Source organism: Scomber japonicus, chromosome 11, assembly GCF_027409825.1.
Source record: "Scomber japonicus isolate fScoJap1 chromosome 11, fScoJap1.pri, whole genome shotgun sequence".
NCBI lineage: Eukaryota > Metazoa > Chordata > Actinopteri > Scombriformes > Scombridae > Scomber > Scomber japonicus.
In genome coordinates this window covers 27201823-27217484 of record NC_070588.1, presented here as the reverse complement: position 1 = coordinate 27217484, position 15662 = coordinate 27201823, and the positions used below count along the sequence as shown (strand labels likewise).

The window sequence follows — 15662 nt, the reverse complement described above, 5'->3', positions numbered from 1 at the left end:
AAAATAGCTGCTTCCAGTTTATCTTAATGTGAAGTGGATTCTGGTGTGAAGCCAGGACACACACACACAGACACAGACACACACACACACACACACACAGAGAGAGAGAGAGAGAGCACTCTGGACTTCCCACTCCCATCAACAGCAGCTTTTTTTTTTATTGCCGGGGCTTAACTTTATCTGTCAGTACTTCAGTGTGATTTAGACTTCCTCTGAATGAATCACACTTTTCCTGCGCGCACAAACTCTTCGGCTCCATTTTTACGCACACGCTGTCCGAAGAAAAGCATTGATAAAACGCACTTGGTGACAGTTTCTGTCGTCGATACCATCAAGTGGCAGGTGTGACAACTCTCAGTTTGGTCATCATTTCTAATCTTAAGGCAATTATTCCTCCTGGAGACGCTGTGGACACGCTGTGCCAAAATGTTCTCTGAGTTTCCGTGGCGGAGCGCCTGTGCCTCGGTTCCAGCGCCAGAGCGGACTGATTTCCTGCCTCTGGCTGTACAAAGCTCTCATCATTTCAGTGGATTATAACAGAGGGAAGGTTGTTAAAACTGCCTCTGGAACAAAAGTCACACTTGTTTCTGTCTCCTTGTTGTATATTTCAAAAACAAGACGAGAGGAAAACTAAAGAAGGAAACATTTTTCAGCGGTTACGCGTTTTGGCACAACACCGCTCAGTGATGGCGCGTCGGATCTACGTCCTGCTGCTGCTGCTGCACCTGGCTGTGCTGCTGCTCAGTTTGGCAGCCGGGGTAGGTCGGATAAGGAAGAAGGCGGTCAGGACCCGGTCTTGCCTGGATCTGCCGGAGGAGATCCTGGAGCAAATGTTCGGACGGCTCTCGGTCGGAGTTCTGAGCGCTTTCCACCACGCCCTGCAGCTGGAACCGCAGCAGAAACTCAACCTGACCTGCCCGACCACCTCACGGTCCCTGACCGACAGCAAGACCCGCCTCCCGGTCAGCCTGCGTAGCATCTCCCCCTGGACCTACAGGTGAGAACAGCTGGACTGCTTCTCTGTTGTCATGAAGTTAAAATGTCAGCATGCATGGTCTACTCTCATTTCTCACTTATAAACTACAATTTATGTTCATGAAAGACTCATTTACATTCCAACATCAAACATAAAGAAATTATGCTGTTGGAAAAAATATGAAATATTGGAAATTAAATGACTGCAATTCATCTACAGAGCTAAACGATGCAAATGTTTCCATAACTTAGCTTTGAATATACAAACGTTACAGTGTTATTAATAATATTTAATGCTCTTAACCTTTAACCAGCAGTTACAGGCACAGTGCTGAGATTAAACCCCAACAAGATTAATGAGGCACATTTCAGATGAGATCCCTGATGAAAATGACAATCATGTTAAATTAAAATGTCTCAATTCTACATACTGCAGCTGTGCATGAACATCAGCAGATTTGCATTGTAAATTGAGTATAAATTAAGAAAGGTTGCATTTAATGGTTATATAGGCCATTGTTCTAAAAAAAAGTAATTTAAAAAATCCAATAATGACAACACAGTATCTGCAACATAAACTACACCATAAATAAATGAATTAATCATACTGACTCTGTTACCTAATGTGGTAAAAAAAAACAAAAAAACACATTTATTTTATAAATGATGCACTGAAACACCAGACATCCTGAAGCTGCTCAACTTTACACCACATCCTATGTAAATGTCCCTCAGTCCACTAAAGTCTCCACTACACTGTGATTTATGTGCAAATACCAGTCTGATGTTTGTGAAGTGAAATTTGGCAGATGTAAGTGCAGGATCAGTTTATTAACAACGTATTTAGACTCTTCATGTTGTAGTGGGAGGTCAAAATGAGGGCAGATCACATATTAATATTGATCATCAGAATTTTAAAGAAAATGTAAAGACACGTAAAGAAATGAAATGACACCTCCCATGTCATATCCTTGTTATTCTTCAATGATCAACACCTCTGCTGTCATTTGTTCCTGACTGGTAATAACTGATTTACAAAATTCATCATAGGAACCCAATCAATGTCATAATGTAGGGAAATCAACACTTCATGACTATTTGGGGTAAACCATAACATGTAATATATGATCATATGTTTAGGAGAGTTTATGGTCCCACCTTCCTTAAAGAATATGAACTTTGATCCCACAAAATAAAAAAGCTTGTGTTGAATTCATGCTTGCAGGATCTCCTACGACCCAGCCAGGTACCCCCGCTACATCCCAGAGGCTTACTGCCTGTGTAAGGGCTGCCTGATGGGTCCGTACGGAGAGGAGAGCACCCAGTACCGCAGCACCCCCGTCTACGCTCCCTCTGTCATCCTGAGGAGAACGGGCTCCTGCATCGGTGGCCGCCACTCCTACACTGAGATCTACGTGTCCGTCGCTGTGGGATGCACCTGTGTGCCACTGCTGGAGAAGGAGCGGAGCAGCCGCAACAGAAACCAGAGCCTGGTGAGAGCAGAACCCAAAACCAGACCGCTTGTCTCTGCCGGCAAGAGAGTGTGAAGGAAACCGAGCCGAGCTTCACTGCACCTGATCCACTTTTGTTGGGTTTTCACTTTTCATTCACTGGCATTACAAACAACTTAACATATCACACCTGTAAAGCAGAATCACTGATAATGACCATAAATATAGTAAACGTTGTATAGCTGGATAATGAAGGATTTCATCTACATCTGAGGACTGTTTATTGTCTTGGTTCTGACCCCCTTTGGACCTGAACTTGGAATCAACTTGGACTTTACAATTGTTTAATGATGCAAAATTTAAAGTCCAAATAACTGAATCTGAATGAACTGTATTTACTTGACAGCCCAAACAACTGTAGAGATTTACAGGCCTGAAAAATACAGATGATTAAAGGAAACCCTGAAGTACACGTTGACTTTTGGGTCAGTTCACCCAAATAACAAAACGAAAAAGTCTTATTTAGTTAAATCTGGTAGGAAAAGTAAGGATGAAGGACAGACATGCATGTAAGACAAGTGTGTGTGTATATATAGTATATAGACTGAAGCAGCTAGAGCAGAATTATAATATGGAGAAACAAAATGACAGCAAGCACAATTGGCACAAACATGATAAGAAGCAAATACTAAGATGCAAGAAGTTTGAGAGCCACACAGATTCACTTTCTGTACTCCTGCACTTGTTTTTTGGGTTTGACACTTAGGTCTCTGAGCAGCAGTGTGTCTTTCCAAACACTATGTCCTGTTACTTTGCTCATTTCTTTGGTAGCAGTTTCATACATTGTGTCCTGAAGGACATGAACACAGTTTCTCAAAACATTTTGCTATTAAATATACATATTAAAAAAAAGTCACAATGATGTGCCACTATGTATCAGAATCAGTCAATGGCAGCAATGATCAATGAAACTGTCAATGCAGTCATGTGACCAATCCTGGTAGGGAATGGGAGATGACACTCAGATTGGTTTACCGCGTGTTACGCCCAAAACACACCTTGGCGGATTTGATGACGGATTTACCAGGATTGGTCACATGACTACATTGACAGTTTCATTGATTATTACTGCTATTGACTGATTCTGATACATAGAATGAGAGATGACACTCTGATTGGTTTACCGCGTGTTACGCCCAAAACACGCCTATGATTAATGGGGGACTTACGTTCCGACCCTTTTAGACCATGCACCTAACGCAGTGACTGTTTTTCCACCGTTAAAATAGCAAAAGTGGATTTGCATACAGCCAAAAGGCACTTACGCCACACGCTTCACGCCATACACTAGAGATCGTTAAAATGGGGCCCTAGACCTTTTTTTTTCTCTGCCTCAAATTAGCAATACCCCACCAATGCGCTTGACCACACCTCATTTTGAGACCAACACACCCATAGGCACACAGACTGGTGCAAGTGCATTTGCTATTTAGACAACGTGGGCGCAGGTTCGAGAAAATGACTGTGCAGGGGCAAACTAACAAAGACACATGTACCACGCCCGCCATGCGCTGACCAAGATGGACACATCGACATGTGGACTGGAAGAGCCGGGAATCAAACCACCAATCTTCCAATTGAAGGATGACCGCTCTACCTCCTGAGCCACAGTCGCCCCAATATGTTACTAAATGTTTGATGAATGCTTCTGTTTGATTTATCTTATGGGGGAAAAACATATACAATCACTATTTTATGGTCCAGAACATTTTATTAACTGTCTGAATGCTGATTTTTTGTTTTTGTTTTTTTTAATTAACACAGGTCAAATTTGTACATTTGCATTTATAAAAGTGTGCATCAGCTGCACACAAAAAAGATGCAGTTTGCTTCAATTTGTTTCGGGAAATGCTGACCCTGAACAGTATGTAAGGGTTAATGCTGTGAGTACCACAAACACATTCCATTCATGGCTTTTTTTATTGGGTGAAGGCAGATATGTCAGAGAGTGATAGCTGCAAAACCATCTGCATGTCCACACACCAGCAGAGGTAAGAGGTTTTTTTGTGTGTAACTGACCAGTTTAATGATGAATGCACAAACATATTGAACAATGGAATACAATTCCTGACTACAGTACATTTCCAGGCTGTTGTCATGTAGCATTATGCTCAACTCTCACTGCACCTCAATATGTGTGATTTATGTGTGTAAGAAGAACCTCCATCATATTACAGGTTTGCACTGATATGATGAGCCAAATTACTATGAACAGTAAATACTTAACCCACAAACTGCTCATCTACAGCAACGCTTCTTCTCATCAGATCCTAAATGAACCATCAGCCTGATCAACAGACTTGACAGAGCTGGTCCAGAACCACAGAAGACTGTTTTCAGTTTACTATAAAACTGAGGCAGAGAAGTGTGACCTGATCTTTATAACAGTGAAACACGTCCAGCTCAATGTTCTAGAGCCTCATTTGAGTCATTTTGGCCAACGGACTGTGACATTTGATTAAAATAAATTTGATTTCTGTTTTTTTTAATTTAAAAACAAAAGCAGCAAAACCTCACACTGGAGGAGCTGAAACCAGAAAATGTTCTGTAATGTGTTCAGTTATTGTTTCAGTTGTGAACCAGAAGTTTACAAAAATGTTGCTGAGTAAACATGCCGACTTGTTTACAGCCCTGAGTCCACTTGGAACCAAAATAAACAAAAATGCAAAATCAGAGGATGACATGTGTCCACTGTTGCTGCAGGTCTTAATGTTTCTGTTCATCCATCAGCAGCAGAGGAGCGCTGCTGCAGAACAGAGCCAGGCTACGCGCTCAGAAATGTCTGAGTGATGTCCTCCCTCCTCCAGCCTGCGTTCGCTCTGATCAGCTGACCAGACGGAGAGTCGGCGGATCAGCAGGACAGGAGGCGGGACGGGTAGTTGACGAAACAGCGGAACTCGTTGGACAAGTTTCTTTTGTGCTGCGGCAGGAAGCTGCACATCTTTAAATCCAGCAGTTCCTTAGCAACGCTCTCCATGATGGCTCCTGCAGAACAGACACAAACATCTGGTGGTAAAAAAAAGCTGCGCAGACATTTAACAACAGGAGTGAAATAAAAAAGAGCTGTTCTTCTAACTTTTTATATTAAAAAAAAAAAAAAAATCATTTACAGCCACTAGAGTTATGTGAAGAATCTGATTATTTTCTACTGTGTCGCCCTCCAGTGGTCAAAACAGATACTGCAGCAGACAGAAATGCACCCTGCTGTACTGAGATTGTCTATTCTGTCTAAAAACTGAACACTTGCATTAGAGACATGAGACACATGATATAATCACATAAAACTAAACAAAAAATAACAAAAGTAAGTTGCTGGTTTGGTTTTAAAAGACTAGTCACTTTATACCACAAGCACAGAAAACACTTGTTTCTGATTGGCTGGCAGGTAAAAATCATAAAACTGAATACCTTATACTGTTTATATGACACTACTTCAGAATCAGAAATGTGCACAGCTTTTTACCCTTTACCTCAAGTCTAAAACTGTGATCTACTTGTTTCTATGAAAGAACAGAGTTCTGCCTTTTTTGTTCCTGTGCATCAATAACAGAAATTGCTAAGCTGGGAAGCATACGATTAAGATGGATTGGACAATTTGGAATTGGTTCTAAACTGGAACAGGTTCTTGATTCCCATCCCCAACACTATCTTTGTTGAAAAAGTAAAAACAGCTAAATGTGCTCAGTGAAACTAAGATCTAAAGTAGACTTTTTCAAACTCTCTTATTGCACTCTTTACACTTTTAATTATTTTGAAAATCTTTCTTTTTTATCATGCAGTGGACAGATGTTTATCCAGATGTTAAGAAGAGTCTGAAGATTGTAAAAATACCTTTAAAACTGCAGTAGATGTTATTGATTTTTTAGAAAATCAGCTGCTAATGATACTCTAATGATAAGACATGAGAGGTGCAGACTGGGGTGAACTCTTCCTCCTCTCACCTGTGCACAGCAGCACTTTGCCTTTGCTCAGGTACTTGATGGTTTTGGCCACTTTGCCCAGACACTCCTCAGACAGGTACGGCGGGTCGGCGAGGACAACATCGAAGCTCTGAGGAGCCACTCTGGACTGGAAGGAGAGCGGCTCGCTGTAGTCGTAGAAGATGAAGTCGTCGCCATAAGTGGCGAAGCGGCGGTCGTACTCCAACACCACAGCTGACACCCGGTCTGACCCGTCCACAACACCCTGCTTCAGCTTCTGGTACACACTGGGCGCGCTCACACATGCTATCCTGCAGGTGAAAAGGAAACAGCAACATTAACACACTTTAACAGAAACTCATGCTATAGATGAAGCTGGGACGGTTCAGGTTTGTTGCTCTGTGGATTTTTCATATTCTTGTGTGTACATTTGGCACAAATTGATGAACCAAACATTTTGGCTTTGGAAACTATAAGTACAAGGCTTCTTTCTATGTTGTTAAGTAGTACAGAGAAAAGCTGCTCAGTCTGTTCATCAACAGAAAACACACAGACTGATGTCCACACCTACAGTGTCAAAGTGAAAAGAGATTTCTACAGTCATGTCAATTAATTAAAAATATCATGTCAAATATAATATGTAAAATAGGTGATGTGTGTGTGTGTGGCTTTACCTGCCTCCCTCTCCAGCTTCACGTATGACCTCCTCAGCTAACTTTGTTGCCGTTTCATCACTGTACCAGAACTGGCTCATCCGCTGGTGGGTGGGCAGACACACACACACACACACACACACACACACACACACACACACACACACACACACACACACACAGTGAAAGACAGAGACATCAGTGACACTGAACAAGCTACTTTACTGACGTTAAGTTGAAATAAAGTGTGAATGTAAAAGTAACATTTCTATGTACTTGAACTTGACTGACAGTGGCTGTTTGAGCTGCTGCCATGACTACTGACAATCTATCTAATCTAATTATTATTACTAGCACTTTTTTTTTAGAGTAATCAATAACTTGTTTAGTGTTTATGACATCAGAAAATGTTGACAAATTCCCATCAGAAGTTCATAGAGCTCGAGGTGATATCTTTAGATTACGGAGTCCAAAACCCAAAGATGTTCAATTTGTAATGATGTAAGTAGAAAGAAGCAGCCAATAAATGACATTAAATATGAAGCAAATCAAAATGATCAGACTTTCATTAAATACACTAATAATGAAATCTGAGGTTCCCTGATAAACTAATTAACTAACCCTAACCCTATTGACTGAAACTTTGATGATTCTTTCATTGTTCAAGCAAAAATGACCAACTTTATTTTGCACATCAGTTCAAATATACATAAATACAATACATCTGGGATAAGCCAATAAAATCAGCTGTGAGCTCAAATTCAAAGCTCCAAAACTGATTTTAACAGCTGACACAAGCAGTCAGATAACAGCTCTGAATTGATGCAGCTTCCTCATAATGTCTAACCCTCAGTGTCTGTGCACCAGCACGCTCACCCAGTCCTCCTCCACAGCTCCCACAGCAAACTGGTCAGAGGGCTCGGTGCTGTGAGGCAGATCGCTGCTCGTCTCACTGAGGAACTCCTGCAGGGCGGCCAGAGTGTGAGCCGACAGGGTGGGGACATCATCATCGCTGTCACTCATCTCTGACAGGTCAGAGAAGGAAGAAGTGTAGGAGATCTGCCGTTCTTAAGGAATGAAGGAGAGGAAGTTCCTGAAAATAAAAGATAAGAAAATGATAATGATAATATTCAAATACAATACAGACAGCAAGTAATGAATGTGGTGTGTTAGACTGTATTCTGTGTACACTAGTTTTTATAGATATTTTAGATCTGCACACTGAGTATTTTATTATTATTCATTACATATACTGTTGCTTATATGTGGATAGTTATAGATGTTTTATTTAGCTGGATCTCAAGTATATAGACTCTATCTATCTATCTATCTATCTATCTATCTATGAAGAACTGAACCTTTAAAGAGCACAATCAAGTCATATCAGATGAAGTTCAAGTTGGAAAACTGGAAGAAACCTTTAAAATGAACTTTTCTAAATGGGTTTAATCATTACTTAGAGTTGATGATCATGATCTATCTATATTATAACTGGCAGCACATCAGTGAGGAGTTTGCTGTCAGGACTTCATGCAGAGATCCAAACAGACACACTGAATGTGACTGCTCTGCTGTGTGTTGGTGGAGAGCAGCAGCAGCAGCACAGAAAGCTCGTATCACACACATAACACACATCCACACACAAGCACAGTGACAGAGAATAGTAACACACTCACCTCCTCAGGATCTTTCGGCTGCTGTTGTGAACATGTGAGAAGTCCAGGAATGATGACGTCTTCTTCTTCTTGCGGGTTTTTAGTGGCGTTTTGTATCCAAAGTCGCATTACCGCCATCTAGTGGATGAAAATAAGAATCACCTCTTGCCACCTTTCCCACTCTGATATAACTTCTCTATTATTCAGGCGTGTGACAGAAACTAAAAGCATCTGCAACAGCTGCTTCACACCTTCTCCAAGAAACTTCAATCTCCTCATTGTATCTACAATACAGGTTTACACAGTTAATCACAGCTGAGGATCTAGTTGACAAAATCCAGGGTTCAGTCCAGAGCACCCAGAGCACCCACAGCCAATGGGATGGTTCACATGCTCATAATTGAATTTGACTGCATTGTATGACTACTGCAAACATTATTATTAGTAGTAGTGATTTCTTTTGGTCCTTATTAACGATCATCAATCAATCAAATTCATTCTAGTTCAAGGGCCACATACAGCACAATTTGATCCCATGTGGTCTGGACCAGTAAAACCATTGCATAAAAACCTACAAATAATACATACTATTATAACTTTACTATAACTTAACTATAATAAACCATCTATTCACAAAACAGATAGACAGCCTGATATGTCTTGAGAGAAATGAGTGGAATTTCAACAATGTTATGTCTCATTCTGTTTTATTGATGCTCATCACAGAAAAAGCGTGTTCATAAAGAGACATTTTAGCAGCCAGGTCAGTTTAAGGGTTACCCTGGTAAGAGATACTGATTTAATGTGTCCAAGTTAACCAAGGCAAATATGTCCTTCAAATCTGAATCACATTACAAGTCAGTTATCTCAAGTTGGATGTTCTTGACTGTGAATGGCGAGCTAAAATAAGTGAGAATAGCATTAAAGGTGCATTTGATTGAAAAACTGGAATTAGTTTACTGCAATTTTCATACTTTGTAACTTTATCCAGTGGACTGGATTGGACCCCTTGGCAGGCCCGTTCTGGTCTACAGGCCGCATGTTTGACATCCCAAGCTTAGATGGTTTAAATGAAGTAAAGTAGTTCTATTAGTAGTTAGTAGTTTGTACATTCATCCGTACTGAGTAAATGATTTATTTATGCTTTAAAATCATCAACGGATATTGGGAGCAAGAACAAAACCTTTCTTGTAGCAGACAACCAGGCCAATCAGATCAAAATGACATTACAAAACCGCCGTCAGAACCACAACAGTCAGCAGCTGGTTGGAGTCACTGTTCAGAAAAAGTGACTTCAACCAGAATTTTTCTTTTTTTTTTTCAAATAGCCTTGGGCTGGTTAATCATGACTGTCAAAAAGGTCAAAAACTTCACCTCATCCATACAAAAGCTAAATATTTCTTACCTACTTCTTCATGTTTAAGTCTCTTCTTAGACCTGACCCTGATTATTTCTGCCACTCACTCTGTTTGGACAGTTAGTCTTCCATGCTGCATGATTCTCTTTGCAAAGAAGACTCTCTGGATCTTTCTCCCCACATTTACCACATGTGGCAAAATCACTCCTACATACAAACAAACTATAATCAAACTTACAACTATTCTTACACTACAAAGGTTTGGGAACATGCTGCTTTACTGGTTAAACATGTGATCCAAGAACAAATCAAAGTGAAGTTTAACAGATTTGGATTACTTTAACCTCTTTATTCTCTTTATATCTCCCTTTCATCCACTCTGAGACTCCATCAGCATCTTTTATTGGAGCTTTCTAGCTGAGTGGAAAACATGTCATTGGGTACATATCCAACCCAAAACCAACACCAAGATTTTCAAGTTTTATTCCATCTGTGTTTTTGACATTCACTCAGCGACTATCAAACCGGAGCGATTAATATTAATCAGTTTAACTTCACTCCCACTTCCTTCTTAATCCATCTTTCCACAGTTTGCTTTTCTAACAAAGTTCCACATCCAGTAAACTCCTTCCAAACCTCACAGCTTCATTCCAAACAAGTTCACATTCACTCTCACTATGACTTGATGAATCAGCTTTCTCTTTCACTCTCTTGTCTGAGGCTCTCCTGCTTCCAACTTAAAAAATATTAACTTCTATTTCTTTTGTTCTTTCTCCATCCCTCCAGCAACCACCTCAGTCACTCACTGGCTTTTAAAATCAGAATATTGACTTATCCCATCACTGAAACTCAAAATACATGACAGATCTTAAAACAAGGACTAACACTGGAGAAGTTAGTGAGGATTTCTTTTGCTTTTTAAAGGTGCAGTGTGTAGGATTAATTGGTACTTAGTAAGGTTGAACACCTACATACCCCACCCTCACCCTTCTCTTCCAAGGAAACTTGCGAAAAACAAGAAAGGCCAGTGTTTGGTTTGTCTGTTCTGGGCTACTGTAGAAACATGGCGGTGCAACATGGAAGTAGACCCGCTCCCTGTGTAGATATAAAGGGCTCATTCTAAGGTAACGAAAACAGGAGTCTTAGTTTCAGGTGATTATTCACTAATTAAAACATATTTATGAAGATTACATTCCATTTCTGCCAAGTTTATTCCATTACAATCAGTAATGGTTGCAAAAGTAGTGACCAAACATAAAATACTTATTATTCATCTTTAATGAAAACTCTTCAGCTATGATTCTGAATTCATACTGAAACTAAATTGTCTTTTAAAACCTGATTTATTTGGAAGGTTTGGTGTAGTTAATGTGATAAATCATAGTTTATAACCACAGAAATAAAGTATTTTAAGTCTTTAGACATTAAACATGCTATAAGACTCAATGATTTAAATAAATATCACATTTTAAATGCAGCTTGAGGTTTGTTCACCTGAGAATCAGACACTTTGATGTTTTGGGGAGTGACATCACGCAGACTGCTTTCTGACTGGTCAATAGTTTTCCATTTATTTTCTCAAATAAATTGCACTTTTAAAATATCAAAAACTCTCAAATGTCAGTCAATGAACCCTGCAGACACCTTTCCACTTCAGTCTAAAATAAAAATTCCAGTTCAATATTTATTCCATCTCTTTCAATGAACTTAAGATGTCTTTGATAGTGTGAATTAAAAAAAAAGAAGCATCATTTCCAGACAAAGTAAAACAAATAGACAGTATTTTACCTTCCTGCTTCCATCATGAAGAACAGCTGCTGGTGTAGCTGACAAACTAAACTCTAAAATCAGTCACTTTATTCTGTAACTGAAGGAAAAGTAAAAACATTACAACAGAGCAAACACACCTGAAAGGAAAAAAAAGAAGAGGCCGCAACATTTTTATACAATAAGTTTATGTACACTTTTACACTTCATTAACAAAAAAAAAAACAAAAAAAAAACAGCTCTTCTACAATAACCAGAATAGTGCTCTGAACTGAGGAGGGGGGTTTCTGTCTCCAACATAATGCTTCAACGAGTGGCTCTGCTCCTTTTTTTTTATTTGGTTTGTTATTGCTGTCCTTCAACTCAAACAGTCTCTGCTTTCAATCCAGTGTGTGTTGAAGAGCGGAAAACAATGGAGGATGTGCTGCTGTAGAAAAATACTACTAGAGATTTATCTGCTAAACTTTATCTTCTGGCCGAACGTTCATCTGTCCGCCGCGCCACACTGACGCGAGGGAGAGGGGCCGCAACATAATACTACAATCCAAATAGAGAAGAAAAAAAAAATCAAACCTCAAAAGCTCAACACAGAGCAAGTTTCTCCTTCTTTAAGCTGAATCCATACAACTCTTCCTGCCATCTACTGGCATATAAAAACATTTTCAGTGAAGTGTTTTCTTTTGTCACGCGCTCCTCATGGGTTTTGAAATATATATATTTATATAGATATATATATTTACACCCTTTAGTGAAACATAATCTGATTTTGGTTTTTTCTGTCAGCGCCAACAAACACCCTCCTGTGCTGTGTGGTTCAGCATCACCTGGGCGGCCAAACCTATGTTGTCATGGCAACATTTGAAATGTGTGCATGTATGTTTGTTTATGCGTGAGTGAGTGCGTGTGTGTGTGTGTGTGTGTGTGTGTGTGTGTGTGTGTGTGTGCGCATCCGCTGTATTCATAGCGAATGGCAGGCACAGTTGTCAGTGGGTGTATGACATGTTACACACACACACACACACACACACACACACACACACACACACACACACACAGAACAATCAACAAAACAAAGGCACTCTGGGGAGAATTGGGGCGATGTGTGTGCAAGTGTGTTTAAAAATGGGAACTGTTAAAATTAAGTGTGTGTGTGTGTGTGTGTGTGTGTGTGTGTAGTGGGAGAAGGGGGCTGTCGCCATGGCATTTTTGAAACAAAATGGCCCCTTATAATACCTTCAAGCAACTTCCAAAAACCTCACACTGGAAAAAAAGTCCACAACTTTCCAAAAACTGCAACCTGTTTGTCCCTCAATATCACTCTGACTGTGTGTGTGTGTGTGTGTGTGTGTGTGTATGTGTGTGTGTATGTGTGTGTGTGTGTGTGTGTGTGCTCCAGGAGCCTCCAGGTACGTGAGGAGGTGGTCGGGGAGCAAAACATCATGGCCGTCGGCTGCTTGCTCTGCCTCCCGTCGTCATGATGGTCAGTGCTCCTTTGTTTCAGTCTTACAGGGCAGGATCCTCTGTCTGAGTCCGTCTGCTCTGCAGTCTAGTCTCCATGGTTACCACATCATCATCATCATCATTAACTCTGTCAATCAGGCTGGAGGGGCTGGGTGTAAGAAGTGAGGAGGAAAACAAAACCAAAAGAAGAAGGGGGAAAAAAAAGAATCCAAGGCAAACGGGGTAAACATTCAGGCATGAGATGGAATACCCAGCAGGTCCTCAGAGGCATCGGGCCGTCTCTTTTACCCATAGTTCTTCAGGAACAGGCGAGGAGGGGAGGGGGGGTCAGAGAGGGTGTTTGACTGGTTGCTTTTCATAACGATGAGTGGAGCCGGATTCGGTTTCCAGTGGTTATTTGACGCAGAGCAGGCCGCCCACGTTGGCCACGAACTCCTCCAGGCTCTTGAGGAAGGCCACCTTCTGCTTGCGGTCCATGGTGGGCGGCGTGCTGCTGGCCGTCAGCTTGTTGAAGGCGTCGGCCAGCCGCTGGTAGATGACTGCGTCTCTCTGCGAGGACAGGAGAGTCTCCACCAGCTCAGAGTATTCGGCCTGTGACAGGGGACAGCAAAACATGATCAGCTCAAAAATAAAGAGTGCCGGAGATTTTATAATAGAGCCGACTGGTTCAATAACTGGGTCAATATTATAGACTCAAGTGTCTGAAATATATAAGACCTGTAAAACATGACACAGCTTATCCACCAAAGTGCACATGTTTATTTTCAACTAATGATTATAATCTGGTGATTATTCTCACTTCATGGATTATTTTTTGGTGTATAAACCTGTCAAAAAAATACTCAAAAAAAAAAGCCTGTCTTACAAGTATGATTACTTAATGTGACCAAACAAAAGCCCCAAACCTAAAAATATTCACTTTACTATAATACGATAATGAAACACATCACAGTTAAGAGGCTGAAATTTAGAAAATGGTCAACATTTCTTAGTTGTAAAATTGATTGGTTTAAAAGTAGTGGGCAATAAAGTTTCTATAATTGAATAGTTTCACCTTTCAGTTATATTATGATGAATACTGGCCAATATATATTAGTTAATGACAAACAAAGGTTAAGATAAAATAATAATCCAGGAATGATACATTATCAATTATCAAATAGAAGATTAGTCAAGACTGAGGTAAAAACAGTGGTTGTGTTTGTGTACCAACCATTATGTTCTGATTATTGAGATCTCTTACCTTATTTCATTAAATATGTTTCAGTTTTAATTTCTGCATTGATTCATTTATTATCTTTAAGCCATGTTTTAAATTTAAAAGAGATTTTTTGGTCTGTTAAATCGACAGTGGATAAAAATGTGAATTTTCCTGCTATGACACAGAGTGGCCACTAGAGGGTCTCTGGCATCATTTATCAAAAAACCTCTGCCTCGCTGTGGTGTTGAAAGCAGCTCACATGTTAAAGTGTTTTTCCAGTATGTGTCAATTTGCTCAGATTTTCTCTCAACTCCGCAGTACAGCTGCCAAAACGACCAAAAACATCAGCTGATCCTTACAAAAGCAAAACATTAAATATCAAGTAGTCTGACAACTTTTTAAGACCGTCTCATTTACAGTTTATAAAAGACCCACAAAGCCCAGACTGAGCACGCTCAAAAAGATGTCCAATCCTCTTCAAAGCTGTTTATTCAGCACAAGAAAAATCAGCAGAAGTGAAGTAAAAAATCACTGGTTAAGTGAACTCTATCCATCTTTATACCAGTGTCCTTATTAGTGCTGTTGGTTACTTTAGGTGTCAACAAGCACCAGATATAAGATATATTCTCCTTTATGGGTCAACAGACTCTGAAGTGTCTCTGTGCTGACGTGTTGTGTGTAATTTACTGACCTGATGCAAACACACGAGTGTGTAGAGAGCTTCTCCTGCAGCTACCGTCATCTCTGTGTTGTGTTTTTGCAGGACCAGCATGTCAAACACCAACTACAGACAAGACAATGAGTACACAGAGTAAAAAGAACATCATTATTATAGTATAAAGCAATCCGTTTCTATCCTAATGACTTTTGCAAGAACAAAGACTCTCCAAGTTAGCAGTGAGCAGCATCGACTTACAGAACTAATATTCAGAATGATTTTATTTTTTTCTGCTGCAGATGTTGTTCTCCTCACCCTCATAAATGTGACATTAGTTCATCAGTGTTGTTTTATCTGTATTATTTTAGCACTTACATGTTGTATCATGGTAAAAATGTGACTCAGCCAGGTGTGTGGCGTACCTTGAGGAAGTGTCGGGTGGCGATGAACAGAGGCGTGTCCTTCTCCTGGTTCTTGGCGCACTGTTCAGCCAGAGGAGACAAA

At 40.2% G+C, this 15662-nt stretch overlaps 3 protein-coding genes across 3 annotated transcripts in view; 1 reads left to right on the top strand and 2 right to left on the bottom strand.

The window, feature by feature from the left end:
* Nucleotides 1-212: 212 nt before the first annotated feature.
* Nucleotides 213-2848, top strand: il17d (interleukin 17d). The gene is made up of 2 exons (XM_053328796.1): nucleotides 213-997; nucleotides 2201-2848. Exons 1-2 carry the CDS (start codon nucleotides 687-689, stop codon nucleotides 2520-2522), a joined length of 633 nt encoding a protein of 210 aa, XP_053184771.1. The 5' UTR covers nucleotides 213-686; the 3' UTR covers nucleotides 2523-2848.
* A 2165-nt stretch (nucleotides 2849-5013) lies between these two features.
* Nucleotides 5014-8750, bottom strand: eef1akmt1 (EEF1A lysine methyltransferase 1). Its single transcript, XM_053328800.1, has 5 exons — nucleotides 8736-8750; nucleotides 7936-8152; nucleotides 7081-7163; nucleotides 6428-6717; nucleotides 5014-5471 (listed from the first exon to the last, which is right to left on the bottom strand). The coding sequence occupies exons 2-5, from the start codon at nucleotides 8080-8082 to the stop codon at nucleotides 5338-5340; spliced, it is 654 nt and encodes a 217-aa protein (XP_053184775.1). The 5' UTR covers nucleotides 8083-8152; nucleotides 8736-8750; the 3' UTR covers nucleotides 5014-5337.
* A 4036-nt stretch (nucleotides 8751-12786) lies between these two features.
* The window catches only part of xpo4 (exportin 4), a 64386-nt gene continuing 61510 nt past the window's right edge, over nucleotides 12787-15662 (bottom strand). The window contains exons 22-24 of the mRNA XM_053328898.1: nucleotides 15581-15662; nucleotides 15192-15284; nucleotides 12787-13890 (exon numbers count right to left, since the gene is read on the bottom strand). The exon at nucleotides 15581-15662 is cut by the window's right edge and continues 36 nt beyond it. Coding sequence (XP_053184873.1) covers nucleotides 13693-13890; nucleotides 15192-15284; nucleotides 15581-15662 — 373 coding nt within the window. The 3' untranslated portion in view covers nucleotides 12787-13692. The remainder of the gene's footprint in view (nucleotides 13891-15191; nucleotides 15285-15580) is intronic.

Coding starts and splice junctions, on each gene's coding strand:
- eef1akmt1 (XM_053328800.1), bottom strand. CDS start 8,082: ATGAGTGACAGCGATGATGATGTCCCCACCCTGTCGGCTCACACTCTG. Junction 6,718..7,080: donor GAAGCTGGAGAGGGAGGCAG/GTAAAGCCACAC, acceptor TTTCACCTGCAG/GATAGCATGTGTGAGCGCGC. Junction 5,472..6,427: donor CAAAGTGCTGCTGTGCACAG/GTGAGAGGAGGA, acceptor TCTGTTCTGCAG/GAGCCATCATGGAGAGCGTT.
- il17d (XM_053328796.1), top strand. CDS start 687: ATGGCGCGTCGGATCTACGTCCTGCTGCTGCTGCTGCACCTGGCTGTG. Junction 998..2,200: donor ATCTCCCCCTGGACCTACAG/GTGAGAACAGCT, acceptor TCATGCTTGCAG/GATCTCCTACGACCCAGCCA.